At 46.8% G+C, this 16,614-nt stretch overlaps 1 protein-coding gene across 2 annotated transcripts in view; it reads left to right on the top strand.

Moving 5' to 3' along the window:
• Positions 1 to 16,614, top strand: part of poldip2 (polymerase (DNA-directed), delta interacting protein 2) — a 50,148-nt gene that overhangs the window by 22,284 nt on the left and 11,250 nt on the right. For both annotated transcript variants that reach the window (XM_073053028.1, XM_073053027.1), the window contains exons 7-10: positions 7,152 to 7,288; positions 10,548 to 10,574; positions 11,835 to 11,960; positions 15,228 to 15,307. In XM_073053028.1, the coding sequence (XP_072909129.1) occupies positions 7,152 to 7,288; positions 10,548 to 10,574; positions 11,835 to 11,960; positions 15,228 to 15,307 (370 nt within the window). The remainder of the gene's footprint in view (positions 1 to 7,151; positions 7,289 to 10,547; positions 10,575 to 11,834; positions 11,961 to 15,227; positions 15,308 to 16,614) is intronic.

Raw genomic sequence — 16,614 nt, 5'->3', positions numbered from 1 at the left:
AATTTTCAGCATACTGCTAGTGTCTTTTACAGTGAAGACTGGTGCAAAATACTTACTCAGTTCGTCTGCCATTTCATGTCTCCCGTTAGTACCCCTCCAGCATTTATTTTCTGGAGTCCAATACCTGCTCTTGCCTTTACACTTCGTATATTTGAAGAAATTTTAATCTTATTGGCCAGCTTGCCTTTGTATTCCACCTTTTAGAACCATAGAACATTTCAGCACAGAAACAGGCCTTTTGGCCCTTCTTGGCTGTGCCGAACCATTTTTCTGCCTAGTCCCACTGACCTGCACCTGAACCAAGGTTCCTTATCCTTATTCACTTTGCCTTTAATCCTGACAGGAACATTCAAACTCTGCACACTCAAAATTTCTCCTTTGAAGGCCTCCCACTTACCAACGACATCCTTGCCAGCGAACAACCTGTCCCAATCCACGCTTTTTAGATCCTTTCTCATTTCTTTAAATTTGGCCTTTTTCCAGTTTAGAACCTCAACCCAAGGACCAGATCTATCTTTATCCATGATCAAGTTGAAACTAATGATGTTATGATCACTGGAGTCAAAGTGTTCCGCTACACACACTTCCATCACCTGTCCTAACTTGTGTGAATAGGTTGTGTGAACTCGGCCTTTTCTCCCTGGAGCGACGGAGGATGAGAGGTGACCTGATAGAGGTGTACAAGATGATGAGAGGCATTGATCATGTGGATAGTCAGAGGCTTTTTCCCAGGGCTGAAATGGTTGCTACAAGAGGCCACAGGTTTAAGGTGCTGGGGAGTAGGTAAAGAGGAGATGTCAGGGGTAAGTTCATTTACTCAGAGAGTGGTGAGTGCGTGGAGTGGGCTGCCAGCAACAGTGGTGGAGACGGATACGATAGGGTCTTTTAAGAGACTTTTGGATAGGTACATGGAGCTTAGTAAAATAGAGGGCTATAGGTAAGCCTAGTAATTTCTAAGTTAGGGACATGTTCGGCACAACTTTGTGGGCTGAAGGGCCTGTATTGTGCTGTAGGTTTTCTATGTTTCTATTACTTTGTAGGCTAGTGCCCAAGATGGAGCTGACTAGATTTACAACCTTCTGCAGCTTCTTTCAGTCCTGGTGCAGTAGCCCCTCCATGCCAGACAGTGATACAGCCTGTCAGAATGCTCTCCATGGTACAACTATAGAAGTTTTTGAGTGTATTTGTTGACATGCCAAATCTCTTCAAACTCGTAATAAAGTATAGCGGCTGTCTTGCCTTCTTTATGACTACATCAATATGTTGGGACCAGGTTAGATCATCAGAGATCTTGACACCTAGGAACTTGAAGCTGCTCACTCTCTCCACTTCTGATCCCTCTTTGAAGGTTGGTATGTGTTCCTTCGTCTTACCCTTCCTGAAGTCCACAATCAGCTCCTTCGTCTTACTGAGCCATTGCACAACACTGAATCCAGAATAGCCGGTCCTCTAGTGGGCTCAACCATGAGCGCTCTGAAAGTCATCTCGTAAGCATTCTAGAAATTCCACCTCTTGGAATCCAGCACCAACCTGATTTTCCCAATCTACCTGCATATTGAAATTCCCCATGACTATCATGACATTGCCCTTTTAACATGCATTTTCTATCTCCAATTGTAATTTGTAGACTACCTGTTTGCAACTGTTCGGTGGTCTGTAATTAAAAAAAACTCTCATCAGGGTCTTTTTACCCTTGTAGTTACTAGCTCTACCCACAAAGATTCTTCACCTTCTGACCCTATGTCACCTCTTTCTAATGATTTGATTTGATTTTTTTACCAAGAGAGCCACGCCATCCCTCACCCACCTACCAGTCCTTTTGATACAATGTGTAATCTTGGATGTTAAGCTCCCAGCTATAATCTTTCAATCACAATTCAGATACCCACATCATAAATGCCAGTCTGTAACTGTGCTACAAGTTCATCTACCTTATTCTGTATGCTATGTGCATATGTAACAACTTCAGTCCTGTATTCATCACCCTTTTTGATTTAATCCCCATGTACATTACAACTCATCCTGTTGACTGCAGTTTTGCCCTATCATCAGCCTCTCCTTACTGTCAGTCTCACTGCCACTGTTTAAAATAACTACTCATCCCACTGCCAAATTAGTTGAAACCTTCCTGAACAGCTCTAGCAGCCCTGCCTCCTCAGGTTCAGCTGTAACCTGTCCCTTTTGTACAGGTCATCCATTCCCCAGATGAGATCCCAGTGACCCAGAAATCTGAACTCCTGCCCAACCCCCCCCACCAGTTCCTCAGCCACACATTCAGCTGCCAAATTATCTTATGGTCCTATATTTCCTATGTGTGCTCCTATGTTTTATGATCTTCTAATGGTCCTGGTTTCACCTATCAAATGGCACCTTGTACTTATTCCTCCTCTCCCCCCACCTTCTTACTCTGACTTCTCCCCTTTCATTCCAATCCTGAAGAAAGATCTTGGCCTGAAACATTGGCTGTTTACTCTTTTCCATAGATGCTATCTGGCCAGCTGAGTTCCTCCAGCATTTTGTGTGTGTTGCTTTGGGTATTTGTGTGGGTGCGTGACTACCAGTTATCTGACGGTTGAGGGTGGTATGTGGGTTAGGGTGGGTACCAGTTATCTGACCGTTGAGGGTGGTATGTGGATTAGGGTGGGTACCAGTTATCTGACCGTTGAGGGTGGTGTGTGGGTTAGGGTGGGTACCAGTTATCTGACCATTGAGGGTGGTATGTGGGTTAGGGTGGGTACCACTTATCTGACCGTTGAGGGTGGTGTGTGGGTTAGGGTGGGTACCAGTTATCTGACCGTTGAGGGTGGTATGTGGATTAGGGTGGGTACCAGTTATCTGACCGTTGAGGGTGGTGTGTGGGTTAGGGTGGGTACCAGTTATCTGACTGTTGAGGGTGGTATGTGTGTGCGTGGGTACCAGTTATCTGACCGTTGAGGGTGGTATGTGGGTTAGGGTGGGTACCAGTTATCTGACCGTTGAGGGTGGTGTGTGTGTGCGTGGGTACCAGTTATCTGACCGTTGAGGGTGGTATGTGGGTTAGGGTGGGTACCAGTTATCTGACCGTTGAGGGTGGTGTGTGGATTAGGGTGGGTACCAGTTATCTGACCGTTGAGGGTGGTGTGTGTGTGCGTGGGTACCAGTTATCTGACCGTTGAGGGTGGTATTAAGTTAGGGTGGGTACCAGTTATCTGACCGTTGAGGGTGGTGTGTGGGTTAGGGTGGGTACCAGTTATCTGACCGTTGAGGGTGGTGTGTGGGTTAGGGTGGGTACCAGTTATCTGACCGTTGAGGGTGGTGTGTGGGTTAGCGTGGGTACCAGTTATCTGACCATTGAGGGTGGTGTGTGTGTGCGTGGGTACCAGTTATCTGACCGTTGAGGGTGGTGTGTGGGTTAGGGTGGGTACCAGTTATCTGACCATTGAGGGTGGTGTGTGGGTTAGGGTGGGTACCAGTTATCTGACCGTTGAGGGTGGTATGTGGGTTAGGGTGGGTACCAGTTATCTGACCTTTGAGGGTGGTGTGTGGGTTAGGGTGGGTACCAGTTATCTGACCGTTGAGGGTGGTATGTGGGTTAGGGTGGGTACCAGTTATCTGACCGTTGAGGGTGGTGTGTGGGTTAGGGTGGGTACCAGTTATCTGACCGTTGAGGGTGGTGTGTGGGTTAGGGTGGGTACCAGTTATCTGACCGTTGAGGGTGGTGTGTGGGTTAGGGTGGGTACCAGTTATCTGACCGTTGAGGGTGGTGTGTGGGTTAGGGTGGGTACCAGTTATCTGACCGTTGAGGGTGGTATGTGGGTTAGGGTGGGTACCAGTTATCTGACCGTTGAGGGTGGTGTGTGGGTTAGGGTGGGTACCAGTTATCTGACCGTTGAGGGTGGTATGTGGGTTAGGGTGGGTACCAGTTATCTGACCGTTGAGGGTGGTGTGTGTGTGCGTGGGTACCAGTTATCTGACCGTTGAGGGTGGTGTGTGGGTTAGGATGGGTACCAGTTATCTGACAGCTGAGGGTGGTATGTGGGTTAGGGTGGGTACCAGTTATCTGACCGTAGAGGGTGGTATGTGGGTTAGGGTGGGTACCAGTTATCTGACCGTTGAGGGTGGTGTGTGTGTGCGTGGGTACCAGTTATCTGACCGTTGAGGGTGGTATGTGGGTTAGGGTGGGTACCAGTTATCTGACCGTTGAGGGTGGTATGTGGGTTAGGGTGGGTACCAGTTATCTGACCGTTGAGGGTGGTGTGTGTGTGCGTGGGTACCAGTTATCTGACCGTTGAGGGTGGTGTGTGGGTTAGGGTGGGTACCAGTTATCTGACCGTTGAGGGTGGTGTGTGGGTTAGGGTGGGTACCAGTTATCTGACCGTTGAGGGTGGTGTGTGGGTTAGGGTGGGTACCAGTTATCTGACCGTTGAGGGTGGTGTGTGGGTTAGGGTGGGTACCAGTTATCTGACCGTTGAGGGTGGTGTGTGGGTTAGGGTGGGTACCAGTTATCTGACCGTTGAGGGTGGTGTGTGGATTAGGGTGGGTACCAGTTATCTGACCGTTGAGGGTGGTGTGTGGGTTAGGGTGGGTACCAGTTATCTGACCGTTGAGGGTGGTATGTGGGTTAGGGTGGGTACCAGTTATCTGACAGCTGAGGGTGGTGTGTGGGTTAGCGTGGGTACCAGTTATCTGACCGTTGAGGGTGGTATGTGTGTGTGTGGGTACCAGTTATCTGACCGTTGAGGGTGGTATGTGGGTTAGGGTGGGTACCAGTTATCTGACCATTGAGGGTGGTGTGTGGGTTAGGGTGGGTACCAGTTATCTGACCGTTGAGGGTGGTATGTGTGTGCGTGGGTACCAGTTATCTGACCGTTGAGGGTGGTATGTGTGTGCGTGGGTACCAGTTTTCTGACCGTTGAGGGTGGTATGTGGGTTAGGGTGGGTACCAGTTATCTGACCATTGAGGGTGGTGTGTGGGTTAGGGTGGGTACCAGTTATCTGACCGTTGAGGGTGGTATGTGGGTTAGGGTGGGTACCAGTTATCTGACCGTTGAGGGTGGTATGTGGATTAGGGTGGGTACCAGTTATCTGACCGTTGAGGGTGGTGTGTGGGTTAGGGTGGGTACCAGTTATCTGACCGTTGAGGGTGGTGTGTGGGTTAGGGTGGGTACCAGTTATCTGACCGTTGAGGGTGGTATGTGTGTGGGTTAGGGTGGGTACCAGTTATCTGACCGTTGAGGGCGGTATGTGGGTTAGCGTGGGTACCAGTTATCTGACCGTTGAGGGTGGTATGTGTGTGTGTGGGTACCAGTTATCTGACCATTGAGTGTGGTACGTCAGGGTGGGTACCAGTTATCTGACCGTTGAGAGTGGTGTGTGGGTTAGGGTGGGTACCAGTTATCTGACCGTTGAGGGTGGTATGTGTGTGGGTTAGGGTGGGTACCAGTTATCTGACCGTTGAGGGCGGTATGTGGGTTAGCGTGGGTACCAGTTATCTGACCGTTGAGGGTGGTATGTGTGTGTGTGGGTACCAGTTATCTGACCATTGAGTGTGGTACGTCAGGGTGGGTACCAGTTATCTGACCGTTGAGAGTGGTGTGTGGGTTAGGGTGGGTACCAGTTATCTGACCGTTGAGGGTGGTATGTGGATTAGGGTGGGTACCAGTTATCTGACCGTTGAGGGTGGTATGTGGGTTAGGGTGGGTACCAGTTATCTGACCGTTGAGGGTGGTATGTGGGTTAGGGTGGGTACCAGTTATCTGACCGTTGAGGGTGGTATGTGGATTAGGGTGGGTACCAGTTATCTGACCGTTGAGGGTGGTATGTGGGTTAGGGTGGGTACCAGTTATCTGACCGTTGAGGGTGGTATGTGTGTGGGTTAGGGTGGGTACCAGTTATCTGACCGTTGAGGGCGGTATGTGTGTGGGTTAGGGTGGGTACCAGTTATCTGACCATTGAGTGTGGTACATCAGGGTGTGTACCAGTTATCTGACCGTTGAGGGTGGTGTGTGGGTTAGGGTGGGTACCAGTTATCTGACCGTTGAGGGTGGTATGTGTGTGTGTGGGTACCAGTTATCTGACCGTTGAGGGTGGTGTGTGTGTGCGTGGGTGCCAGTTATCTGACCGTTGAGGGCGGTATGTGGGTTAGCGTGGGTACCAGTTATCTGACCGTTGAGGGTGGTATGTGTGTGTGTGGGTACCAGTTATCTGACCGTTGAGGGCGGTATGTGGGTTAGCGTGGGTACCAGTTATCTGACCGTTGAGGGTGGTATGTGTGTGTGTGGGTACCAGTTATCTGACCGTTGAGGGTGGTGTGTGGATTAGGGTGGGTACCAGTTATCTGACCGTTGAGGGCGGTATGTGGGTTAGCGTGGGTACCAGTTATCTGACCGTTGAGGTTGGTATGTGTGTGTGTGGGTACCAGTTATCTGACCATTGAGTGTGGTACGTCAGGGTGGGTACTTGTGTGAATGAACTAACCAGTTGCATCACAGTCGGGTTTAATATCACTGACAAATGTCACAAAATGTGTTGTTAAAAGGCAACAGGACTGTGCAACGTTCAGAAAAATCACTCTAAGTTACAATAAGAAATATAAAAGACAAGTTGTTCAATAAGAAAGCAAAATCATGTATTGTACATGGGTTCATTGTTCAGAAAACTGATGGCAGAGGGGAAGAATCCTTTCCTAAAATGTTGAGTATTTGCCTTCAAGCTCCTGTACTCCTCCCTGACGATAACAATGAGAAAAGGGCGTGTCCCAGGCGGTCAGGATCCTTCATGATGGATGCCGCCTTCTTGAGGCATCGCCTTCTGAAGATGTCCTCTGGTGGGGAGGCGAGTGTCCGTGATGGAGCTGGCTGAGCTTGCAATCCTCGGCAGGTTTTTTCCGATCGTGTGCAGTAACCCTTCCTTACCAGGTGGTGTTGCAACTGGTTAGAATGCTCTCCATGGTATATCTGTTGAAATTTGTCATTCTTTGGTGACTTTACAGTGGAGATATGCTTCAGGCTGTGTTGGTTCTTGTAAGAGCAATGGTGAGAAAGCTGGCATACACTTAAATTTCTGGATGAAATGAGTTTGTACAATCATTTCCAGTTTGTTTGTCCTGATGCAATGAATTTTTGATTAAGCTACTGCATTATTTAATCCTCAACCCCTCCCTCCACCCCCAGCTCTGCCATTTGTAGCCAGAGACACATTGCGTGCATGGCAGGAGAAGAACCATCCCTGGCTGGAACTGTCTGATGTTCATCGAGAAACAACTGAGAACATTCGGGTCACAGTTATACCCTTCTACATGGGCATGCGGGTAAGGGTCAGTTATACCCTTCTACATGGGCATGCGGGTAAGGGTCACAGTTATACCTTTCTACATGGGCATGCTGGTAAGGGTCACAGTTATACCCTTCTACATGGGCATGCGGGTAAGGGTCACAGTTATATCATTCTACATGGGCATGCGGGTAAGGGTCACAGTTATATCATTCTATGTGGGCAAGCGGGTAAGGGTCACAGTTATATCATTCTACGTGGGCATGCGGGTAAGGGTCGCAGTTATACCCTTCTACATGGGCCTGCGGGTAAGGGTCACAGTTATACCCTTCTACATGGGCATGCGGGTAAGGGTCGCAGTTATACCCTTCTACATGGGCCTGCGGGTAAGGGTCACAGTTATACCCTTCTACATGGGCATGCGGGTAAGGGTCACAATTATATCATTCTACCTGGGCATGCGGGTAAAGCTGTGTGACCTTTACTGAACATGCAAAGTCAGGAAACATACTCTTGAGTTTAATTTTACACTTTGGAATTTGTGGTTTAGTATCACTCCAGCACGTGGTTTCGTATCTTCCATTGAAAGAGCTGAAGTACGCGAGGGTCGACTGGGCAAGAGTAAGAGGATATTGGGGAGAGCCTGCACTTACTGAGTGGGTGAGGAGGCACTAGGTAGGAAGAGTTGGAGAGGGCTCAGTCATTTCACTGAGGAGGTGGATGGGGGAAGATGAACTGAATTATGCAGGAGAGTTGGCTGTGATTACTCCAAAAAAAAAGTGCTTGAGAGATGTGGAGCAGAGGGAAAGGTGTTCTTTGAAAGATCGCCAGAAGAGCCTCTTACTGTGCTGTGTCTTTAAATAAATAAATAGATCAGAGACTCTACCACCAATGGGAACAGAGTATCGTGACAGCACAACTCTGGACCAGGGGAAATGATGTAGTGGAGAGTGACATAGTAGATGGAGTGGGTGGGTATGACTGACTGGAAGGTGAGGTATTGAATATAAAATCCTACAAGTAAGTGTGATCATGGTAAGCTGGTTGCAGGGAGTGGCTGGAATTTGTGAAGCACAAAGGCCAGAAAATATAAACATGAGATTCTGCAAATGCTGGATATCCAGAGTAACACACACAAAATAGTCGGTGACTATGGAGAGGAATAAAGAGTCAGTATTTCAGGCCGAGGAAATATGTTGCTGAAACATTTTATCCATATTTCTTTCTCCTTGTCTGCTTGAGATGGTTTAAAATGTTGCTTGTTAATGTGTTGTTTTTTTACTGTACAAATGTTGTTGGGTAGGCATTGTAGCAGCTGGTATTGGGGTGGTTGGAGGCTATACCTTTCAGGTGGTGGGGCAGACGGACATAGATAGGTTTACTCTTCAGGAGTATGGTAGCTGGAGCAGATCCCGCACATACATACATCCTCTATTTAACCCAGGACTGGAGGAAGTTTGTCTTTTTGGTGCTAGAGCAAGGTTAAGGAGGAATAATTAATTATAGTCATACTGGCTCCAGAAATGTGCTCCCCTTAAATAATTTCTGCACACCTTTGTTTTTTTAAAATATATTGCCTGTGTTACATACCCCGTAATGAGTTAAAAAGGACCAACAGAAATGGACACACCTGGAGTCTGAGTCTTCCGTTATAAACACTATTTTATTAGCAACTGCGTGATAAAGTAATGTAAAAATAGGATAAGGCAAACAGGTTAGCAGAGTATATGCATATATAAGTGAGTAAATAAAGTTCCCAAGCCTCTCCCAGCTCAGGTGATAAATGATACAGTCTTACGATGGTAAAGGTATGAAGTCAGTTCAGTTCTGGATATTGAATTGAGTAGGTTGGGGGGAGAGAGAGAGAGAGAGAGATGTTTTATCTTCCTAGTGCTGATGCCGTCGAATCTTCCACGTCGTCTTCCTGCTCTCGAAACTTATTAAAGTCACCGACTGTGACCACACAAAAGAGAATCCCGTTTTCATGTGGTACAGCTATCAACCCAGGCAAGGGTTAAACACACCAATAGCTTTCCACTGGTCACCCCTTTATCCACACTGTCGTGGTCACACAAAGCTCAAACAGTGTCAGTGTCTTCCTTGTCTCTGGTGTGTCTGATTACAAAGCCAGTTGACCTTGTATGTATTCCACAACTGCTGAACACCAGCTGTCTATCATATAGCTCTGCCTTGCCGTTTCCAAGGCAACTCACAGGCTTTTTGGTCTTTCTGTCGCTGAAGTAGCATGCGTGCTCTTTTTAAAGGAACAGTTCATATTTAATAATCCTTCAGATCTCGTCACACCTGGTGGGCATGATGTTCCCGAGCAGCTGAGCTGAAAACCTCATAAGGAATGTTACATCTCATCATTGAGCGTACACAGAGAGTTGTGATGTTTCTCTGAGAGTAGGGTCTGGTGTGAAATGGGGAAGGTTGCTGAGTGAAGGGCATTATTCTCTGTGAGTATCCTGTATAAAAGCTGCAAACTGGCTTCTGAGATATTTGATTTGCAAACATCCCGAGATAAGTACACCCCAGTAGCCTGATTGTTACGGCCCTGCAAAATGCTGACTCATTTAGTGCTCCCAGTTAACAGAGAGATCTAGTCATTCCTGCCTGTCACGGTGGCACGGTATCATAGCAGTTAGCATAACGTGATTACAGTGCCAGTGACCCGGGTTGATTTTCTGCCGTTGTATGTTCTCCTGATGACCGTGTGAGTTTCCACTGGCTGCTCCGGTTTCCTCTCTCCTTCCAAAGACTGGGGCTACATGGTTATATAACGGTTGGCACAACATGTTTAAGCATCAGCAATCACTAATCAGGGTTCAATTCCCACCACTGTCTAAGGAGTTAGTACATTCTGTTGTTCCTGTGATCTTGTGGGTTCCCTCCCAGGTTCTGATTTCCTCCCTCATTCCAAAGAATGGGGCAGCACAGTAGCATAACAGTTCACTCAGCATAACGCTATTACAGCGCCAGCAAATCTTGTTCAATTCTGCCGCTATCAGTAAGGAGTTTATACATTCTCCCCATGCCCATGTGGGTTTCCTCCAGGTACGCTAGTTTCCTCCTACGGTCCAAAGACATATGAGTTAATAGGTTAATTTTTTAAAATTCATTTACAGGATGTGGGCATTGCCAGATAAGCCAGCATTTATTGCCCATCCCTAATTGGTCACATGGGTGTAATTGAGCAGCATGGGCTCTTTGGACAGGAAGGGCCCATTACTATGCTGTATCTCTGACTAAAGGAGTAAATTAATTCATTCTTTCAATGCTTGATTTAATTGCAGGAAGCACAGAATTCGCACGTGTACTGGGTAAGTATTGCTCAGTTTTCATATGGATCTCTGGTAAACAGGTGTGTGATCTATTCACGGGACTAATTCTCCAAACAAATCTGTAGTTAGAAATGAAAATGAAATGTTGTGTGACTGGGGAGAGGAGCCACGCAGATCGGGATGTTCTGGAGGCGCTGAGAACATGGGACCGTTGAAAGTAGTGAGAGTGGTGGAAGAAGAGGGGAGAGGAAGGACAGGGATATGACAGGAAGAGATGTTCTGGTAGTGGGAGTCGGACCTGGAAGAGAACTGAGTGAGGATGGTTAAAGCTTCCCTGTGGCTTTAGAGCATATTAAACAGTAAACCCATATGATTTTGACTGAAGAGTGGCAAGCACTTCCTCTTCCTGCTGCTCATGTTCTACTGTACAATGTCACCATCCCCCCGGGTCTCATATTTGTTGTTTTTTTAATGCAGCAGCTGTACACCCCTGAAGTCTGATTGGTATGACTTGCAGAGTGTTAACTTGTTACAGTGTATACAGTACAGGCCCTTCAGCCCACAATGTTGTGCTAACCTTTTAACCTATTCTAAAATCAATCTAACCCTTTCTTCCTACATAGCCCTCCATTTTCCTATCATGGGTCGCTGATTCACTGTGAGGCCCTGATTGAGGTCCACAGAAATTGGTGGATACAGCCAGTCCTTCACAGGCAAAGCCCTCCCCACCCATAAGCACGTTTATAAGGAGCACTGTTACAAGACAGCAGAATCCATCATCAATGACCCCCACCATCTAGGCTCTCTTCTTGCTACTACCATTGGGCATTCTGTACAGGAGCCTTGGGTACCACACTACCATGTTCAGGGACAGTTATTAACCCCTCAAACATCAGGCTCCTGAACCAGCATAGATAACTTCACACACCTCAACTATGAACTGATTCCACAACCTATAGATTTACAGTCATGGACTCTATTTATTGTACATTGGTTGCTTGTGAATCTTTATTTATGTATAGTTTTTCCTAAATTCTGTTATATTTGTTTATTTTCCTGTCAATATCTGCAAGCAAACGAATCTCAAGATAATGTATGGTGATGTACTTTTCAGGGTATGAAGGAATATGAGAAGAAGGTAGGAGATTGGGGCTGAGAAGAAAATTGGATCAGCCATGTTGAAATGGAGGGGCCAAATGGGCTAATTCTGCTCCAACATGTTATCTTATACATGTACTTTGATAATAAATTAAGTTTGATTTGACTGGCTGACTTGTGTCTCACTAACCTGCTTTACAGTGGCGCTACTGTATTCGGCTGGAGAACCTTGGCACAGAGGTGGTACAGCTTCGGGAAAGGCACTGGCGCATCTTCAGCCTGTCTGGCACGCTGGAGACAGTGCGAGGGAGAGGAGTTGTGGGCAGGGTGAGTACGAGATGATGCCCTCCATCAGTCTCACCCTCCAGTAATCCCAATGATTTAGAGTAACACACACAAAATGCTGGAGGAACTCAACAGGTTAGGCAGCATCTATGGAGTGGAATAAAGAGTCATTGTTTTGGACTGAGACCGTTCATTATGACTGGATAAAGGATCTCAGCTGGAAATGTCGACTGTTCATTCCTCTATAAATGCTGCCAGACCTGCTGAATTCCTCCATCATTTTGTGTTTATTACTCTGGATTTCTAGCATCTGTGGAAGCTCTTGTGTTTATGATTTATGTTTTAAATGGTAGCTTGTTTTGCTTTTGTTGTTCTGTTATGTTTTGTGTTTTTCTGCTGTGGGCATGTTGGTGCTGGAATGTGTGACGACACTCACTTAGGTTATGCTGGGATCCCGACAGGTTTCACTCTATGTTTCAATGTATGTGTGATAAATAAAATGAATCTGAAGGTTTAAGTAAGACTATTTTTATCAACTGTGTATTCCTCTCCTTAGATGCTGCCTGATTTGTAGCGCTCCCCCAACATTTTGTGTGTGTTTACAGCAAGATATTTGATCATTTTACACTGTGGGATTGTGTTTGTTGCATTTTCTAACCGAAAGGACCAATTTTGAGCCACAAACAGGTGTGAATAGCTGTGATAGCTATTTGACATCTTGAGAAAATGTCAATGTGAATATACACTCTGCTTCAACAGGAAAGTGGATTAAAATGTTAATGGTGAGACTTCACAAGGCTGTCACTAGACAGTGGTTGCTCTTTGATATCTGCATTGTTTTCACATGGTGCTCAGAATCAGCAGTCAGATCTGCTGTCTGTCCATGGGTGTTGCAACCACTCGCTTTACTGCAAACATCAAAGTGACCTGATTACAAATAGTTCTGAAAGGGTTTGCTAAGGTAGATGTGGAAACGTTTTCACTTACAGGAGAGCCCAATGCAAAAGGTAAGTAAGGTCAAAGTTGAGTTTAGCAAGTCCATGTTTGCACAGGAGCAATGAAATACAGGCACATCACATCAGATCAGCAGCATTCACAAGAAAGTGGCATGTAAATTATGCAAGAGTTGTACAGGAAATAACACAATTATAACAAAAAAGCAAAGTCTATTTTATGGCAAAATTGTTGTAGGCTATGTCAAGCCCCATTAGCTTATAGTTTGGGCCTTAAAGGGTGAAGAAGATGTGAAATTTAGTTCTGAAGGGGTTTAGCACTTGGCTTTGTGCTGTAGTAATTTATTTATTTACCAGTCTCATTCCAATTTCTGAATGGTCTATCAACCCAAGTATTGTCTTGTTACTCTTTTTTTCACACTATTTATTATGAATTTTATGTGATTGCACTGCACCTACACAAAACAGCACAATTCATGGCATCCAACTCAGTAAGAATACATCTGACTCATATCCTCAATGCAAATATCAGAATGGTTTCAAGTCATACACTGTGTCTGGTGCTCCCTGTGTGGCCTCCTGTGTATCGGTGAGACCCAATATCGATTGAGAGACCTACCAGAAGAAGTGGGATCTCCCAGAGGCCTCCCACTTTAATTTTACTTCCCATTCTGATTCCTATATGTCAATCTATTACCTCCTCTACTGTGGCGATGAGGCCACACTCAGTGGAGGAACAATACATTATATTCCATCTGAGTAGCCTCCAAGGTGATGGCATGAACGTCAATTTCTTTAACTTCCAGGAGTGCCTCCTCCCCCCCCACACCATTCCCCATCCCCTTTTTCCTCTCTCACATTATCTCTTTGCCTGCCCATTGCCTCCCTCAGGTGCTCCTCCCCCACCCCACCCCCCCACTTTTTCTTTCTTCCAAGGCCTTATGTTTTCTCCTAATAGATTCCCCTTCTTTAGCCCTGTATCTCTTTCACCAATCAACTTCCTCGATCTTTACTTCATTCACCTCCCACCCCTGGTTTCACCTATCACCTTGTGTTTCACTCTCCCCCCCCCCCCCCCCCCACATTGTCAGTCTACTCCTCAGCTGTTTTCTCCAGTCCAGCTGAAGGGTCTCTGCCCGAAACATCAATTGTACTCTTTCTGCTGAGTTCCTCCAGCATTTTGTGTGTGCTGCTTGGATTTCCAGCATCAGCAGATCTTCTCTTGTTTGTGATCAGGACCCTCTTCCCAGAGAGTCAACTGTTCAACTCCATAAATGCTGCCTGACCTACTGAGTTCCTCCAACAAGTTATGTGAGTTTTCAGTTCAAAAATGGTTCGAGAAGCAAAATAAGTAGTTTTTGACATGTTGCTGAATTGATTATAAGGCAGTTAGATTTCAGAACATCTGGGGAAAGATGCAATGAAATATTTTTGCTCTCCAGGAAACATTGGTACAAAAAGTTATTAAGTTTAATAATTTAGAACATAGAACATAGACATCTACAACATATTACAGGCCCTTTGGCCCACAGTGTTGTGCCAACCATATAACCTGCTCTAGAAACTGCCTAGAAATTCCCTACAGCATAGCCCCCGATTTTTCTAAGGTCCATGTACCTATCTAAGAGTCTCTTTAAAAAAGACGCAGTTGTAAGTACTTCCACCACTGTCACCGGCAGTGCATTCCACGCACCCATCACTCTGTGTGTGAAAAACTTACCCCTGACATCCACTCTGTACCTACTTCTAAGCACCTTAAAACTATGGCCCCTAATGTTAGCCACTTCAGCCCTGGGAAAAAGCTTCTGTCTATCCACTTGATCAACACTGCTCATCATTTTATACATCTCTATCAAGTCTCCTATCATCCTTCATTGTTCCAAGGAGAAAAGGCCAAGTTCACTCAACTTATTCTCATAAGGCACACTCTCCAATCCAGGCAACATCCTTGTAAATCTCCTTTGCTCTATTTCTATAGTATCCACATCCTTCCTGTAGTGAGGTGACCAGAACTGAACACAGTACTCCAAGTGGGGTCTAACCAAGGTTTTGTATAACTGTAACATTACCTCACAGTTCTTGAACTCAGTCCCATGGTTTCTCCTTACAGGCAGTGGCAGCAACTGAACCTGGGTTGCTGGAATTGTAAAGTGTTGTGCTAACCACTATGCTACCATGCTGCTCCAGTGCATCTCTCCTGGACGTAAAGCAGAGCAGACATTGGAAACACTATTCATTATTATATTTCTACTATTACAGCGAACTGGAGTTAGATAAAGTTCAGATGTGGGCAAGGATTCTAGCGTTGATATGGGCATTCTCTAAGTGAGTTTCCTTTGTCTCTGTCATTGTTTAGGAGCCAGTTCTATCAAAGGAGCAACCTGCTTTTCAGTACAGCAGCCACGTCTCACTGCAGGCCCCCAGTGGTCACATGTGGTGAGTAAGCCATTCACTGCAGTTAAGAGTCAGCTCTTACTTCACTGTTTTCTACTGCATTGCCTGCTGTCTATAAAGTGAAACCGTTTGGTATAGATTTGTACAGAATCTACTCCTCATCTTTTTTCCTCCCGTCCTGCCCAAGGGTCTCAGCCCAAAATGTCGATTGCACTTTTTTTTCCATAGATGCTGCTTGGCCTGCTGAGTTCCTGCAGCATTTTGTGTGTGCTGCTTGGATTTCCAGCGTCTGCAGATCTTCTCTTGTTTGTGGTGTAGACTTGGTCTGAATGTACAAACATAGACACATTAGGCCCTCTGTGTAATATGGCAGTTAGGCTGGAAAAGCTCCCGACGTACAAACTGCTTTTCCACCTTTACCTTTCTCAACCAGATGCCTGACGTTAGGGCGATACAGTTCTTGGATTACATAGGAAAAATCAGCCAGGTCCCAGCTGCTGTACACCAGTGGGGCATCGTTGCTGCTGTGTGTCTGTAAATGAGTGGGAGCACCATTGGGGGTCACGGTCTTTGGGGAGCACCATTGGGGTTAATGGTCCGTGAAGGATGACGGTCTATCGGAGTCATGGTCAGACTTGGTGGCGCGTCATTTGGGGTGACGGTCACACAGTAGGGAGCTCCATCAGAGGTGCATTTTGTAGGGAGCACAATCAGGGTGATGCTCTGTTTGGGTCATGGTCTGGCTGTGTGGGTCACCATTCAGGGGTGCAGACTGTGGGAGTCACTATCTGTCCCTGGTGGGCACCTTCATGGATGATGGTCTGGAGGTTCACACTCTGTTTGTGAGGGAGCATCATCAGTGGTGACAGTCTGTGGGGGGACACCACCAGGGCTGACGGTCTGTGAGGGAGCACCATCGGGACTGACGGTCTGTGGGGGACACCACCAGGGCTGACAGTCTGTGAGGGAGCACCATCGGGGCTGACGGTCTGTGGGGGGACACCATCGGGGCTGACGGTCTGTGAGGAGGCACCACCGGGACTGACTGATGGATAAGTTGGTTTTTGACGAGTGCTATCAAGGATGACAGACTGTGGGGGAATTCCATGGGGGGTGACGGTCTGGAGTAAGGCTATAGAGGGGTGACGGTCTGTAGGGGAATACCATCAGGGGTGACGGTCTATGGGGAAATAGCATCGGGACTGACAGTCTGTGGGGAGCACCACCGGGACTGACGGTCTGTGAGGGACACCACCGGGGCTGACGGTCTGTGAGGGGACACCACCGGGACTGATGGTCTGTGAGGGACACCACCGGGTCTGACGGTCTGTGGGGGGACACCACCGGGA

Source organism: Hemitrygon akajei, chromosome 8 (genome assembly GCF_048418815.1).
Source record: "Hemitrygon akajei chromosome 8, sHemAka1.3, whole genome shotgun sequence".
In the NCBI taxonomy this organism is placed as follows: domain Eukaryota; kingdom Metazoa; phylum Chordata; class Chondrichthyes; order Myliobatiformes; family Dasyatidae; genus Hemitrygon; species Hemitrygon akajei.
The sequence above is the reverse complement of the archived record's forward strand: the minus strand, read 5'-3'. Positions and strand labels throughout refer to the sequence as shown.